Here is a 3,178-nt window from a genome sequence, read left to right as displayed (position 1 = left end):
CTAAATTTATTAGGAGGATTTGTGCCCCCATCATTAAAACATTCAAGTGATTTTTTATTTTTAAATTATTTTGTCCTAGCATGGTTTATATTTCGTGAATGTAACGTATTTTAACTGGAAAAATTAATAATTGAATGAAATACTAATTCAACACCCCACCCCACCCAGGTATTTCTAACATTGGTATTAGAGCCAGCTTCTTCATATCAACTTAACAACTGGAAGAAGGGTTTTTCAATTACAATGGCCAATAAAGAAGCACTTAAATTCCCCCACTTTGATGGAACAAATTTTGCACTCTGCAAGATTAGAATGAAGTACTATTTGATGTCTCTTACTATTGATGTTTGGAAATCAGTTACAAATGGATATAAGATCCCATCTCCTCGTCCAATAGACCAAGAAGGGAAGAAGGCATATATAAAAAATGCCAAATATTTGAACTCTATATCAAGTGGTTTGTCAAATTCAAAATTAACCAAAGTTATGATGTATGAATTAGATAAAGAGATGTGGCACAAGCTTATCAGTATCTATGAAGGAGATGGCAAGGTAAAGAAGGAAATTTTTCAAACATTTAGAAGACAGTTTGAAAGTATAAACATGAAAGATGAAGAAGAAATTGTTGCCTACTTAGTTAACTCTCTCAGAGGGCTACGTGAAGAAGTCAAAGAAAATGAAATTGTCCAAAAGGTTTTGAGATCTCTTCCCAATTGTTTTGATGCTAAAGTTTGTGCCATAGAAGAACTAAAAGATTTGGACACTTTATCAATGGATGAGCTTCATGGAATTCTCATAACATATGAGATGAGGTCAAGAAATCCAGCCCATACGGAAGCTGCATTTAAAGCATCAAAGTCATCATGAAAAGGCAGGAGTGGTAATTGCTCCAGCAATGAATTTGATACTAAAATGGCACACCTTGTCAGGAGGTTGAAGAAAGGATCCAAGCTTAAAGATAAGTTACCTCTCATTTGTTTCAAATGTGGTAAAATAGGACATTATGTTGCCAAGTGTCCTCTTAAAGATGACAATGATGATGAAGAAGAACCCAAGAAAAGTGTCTTCAAAACGGAGGCTCAAAAGAAAAGAATTTCTTCTCCAAGCAAGATAGTGATGTCTCTGACAAAGAAAAAATCCATGAAAACAAAGAAATTATGTTCATGGATTTCTCAAATGAGGCAGTGGAATTAGAAGAAGAAGAAAAGACAGAAGACATTGGTGATTTGGAAATAGTATTTAATAGCGCCTTAGAAGAAAATGATAGACTCAAAATGAAGAATAAGAAGTTATCATGTTGAACACCTAATCTTTGGGATTAGGAACTCTATGTAAATATTGTAAATAGCAAAATAAGAGAAACTTGAAGACGAAGAGACATTGGGAGATGAAGCCCAATAGTCTCCCTCTCCTTGTATATATTCATATTCTATCTTAAAGAAAAGGCAACAAGTTATTCCCAACCCCATTTTTAACATTTTCTGCCCTATAACTCCTACTTTGTGCCTCTGCTCTGCCCTCTGTCTCCTCAAAACTCCTACTTCATGCCTCTGCTCTGCCCTCTGTCTCCTCAAAACTCCTACTTCATGCCTCTGCTCTGCCCTCTGTCTCCTCAAGTTCAGTTTCAAATTCTTTTGGAATTTCAAATACTTGTGCGCTCTGTCTCATTCTTGTATGTTGAATTAAATGGTGGGTGCTTCATTTGATTGAACGTTGTGATGCTTCTCGGCCTTTGATTGAAGATTAAAGTCTTGTGCGATGTGTAGAGAGGTTGAAAGCTAGAACTGTTAAATGCTTGATCGTGTTTTTGTTGCGTGAAGACCGTGGGTCGAGTCGTTCTTGTTGTGAGTTGAAACCTATTGAAAATTGGTCTTGCTACACGCTACATGGTTCATGTTATGAGGATTGGAGCATTGAATTGTTTATGTGTTGGCTCGTTCCTTCTATCGTGTGTTACGAACCACATATCCTACAACTGATATAATGACCGTGAGACCGTGTGCTTGGAGCTCTGCATAAATCCATGTTTTAGAAGTTCATTGGTCGAGTATCAATGTTTCTTTTGAAGGTCGTGGCCTAACATGTTGAATTTTAGAGTGTGGAAGATTAAGGTTGCAAATGAGTAGGCGAGCACGGGAATAAGGTTGTGAAATGAGTATTTTCTTGATTGAGTCATGGAGCATTGAGGTGGTGCATTTGAACCCTCTACGTTGAATGTCGTGAATGGTGTGTTGTGCATTCAATGGTATCTCCTTTCTTGAAGACCGAAATGGTATGCGTTTAAATTCATTGAAGCCTTTTTTATAGTTGGCACATATATAAAGTGCTTTGATGCTTTGAGTTAAAGTGAGTACATGCTTTTTCAAGACCATGAAATTCGAATGGAGTGATATTAGCATGATGGTATTATGTTCATATGGTGGGATGTTTATGATATGAATGTTGGTCATGTTGGAGTCGAGCGTATGAGTGGTAATGTTTATGGAAAGTACCTACATGAGTGGTAATATGTTATACATGAGTGTTGTTTTTTTAAAGGCTATCAAAGGGGTTGGTTAAAATATAGGTGTGGTGGGTAATGTTCCAAATATTTATAACTGGGAACTATAGTATATTATGTGTTAGTATGAAATTGAATGTGATATTTTTGAAGATGTAGCTGTATAAAAACCAATAAAGACATTAATTAGAAATCAAAGAAGAAGCAGCAAAAGATGAGGCTCCAAAAGTTGTATCCAAAAGAAGAGCACAAATTAGAAATCATAGAAGAAGAAAAAGAAGCATCGACTCTAACCAAGATAGCATTCCAGTTTGTACAAAAGAATCATCTGGAAAACCGGGTCATTGGAGATATGGATGAAGCGATACAAACATGAAGAAGAATGACCATTACACCAAACAATATCAATATAGCTTTGTTATCCCAAATTCAACCAAATAATTTTACTCAAGAGAGTACGAATCAGCACTAGGTAAATGTTATGGAACTAGAGTTGAATCATATTGAAAAAAATGAAACCTAGGATCTTGTGCCTCGTCCAAAGGATAAAAATGTAATCGGAACCAAGTAGTTGTTCAAAAACAAAATGAATTAAGAAGGACATGTTGTCGAAAACAAGGCAAGATTGATGTGCAAAGGGTATGCTCAAATTGAAGGAATTGACTTTCAATAAACCAT

The 3,178-nt window shown here is 35.8% G+C and overlaps 1 protein-coding gene across 1 annotated transcript; it reads left to right on the top strand.

The window, feature by feature from the left end:
* The first annotated feature begins 243 nt into the window (after nucleotides 1–243).
* Nucleotides 244–867, top strand: LOC149141060 (uncharacterized). Its single transcript, XM_089451135.1, has one exon. The coding sequence runs from the start codon at nucleotides 244–246 to the stop codon at nucleotides 865–867; it is 624 nt and encodes a 207-aa protein (XP_089307261.1).
* The last annotated feature ends 2,311 nt before the right edge of the window (nucleotides 868–3,178 follow it).

This window comes from Pinus tabuliformis, chromosome X, assembly GCF_031772625.1.
Source record: "Pinus tabuliformis cultivar Carrire ecotype Pingquan chromosome X, CPIR1, whole genome shotgun sequence".
In the NCBI taxonomy this organism is placed as follows: Eukaryota; Viridiplantae; Streptophyta; class Pinopsida; order Pinales; family Pinaceae; genus Pinus; species Pinus tabuliformis.
The sequence above is the reverse complement of the archived record's forward strand: the minus strand, read 5'-3'. Positions and strand labels throughout refer to the sequence as shown.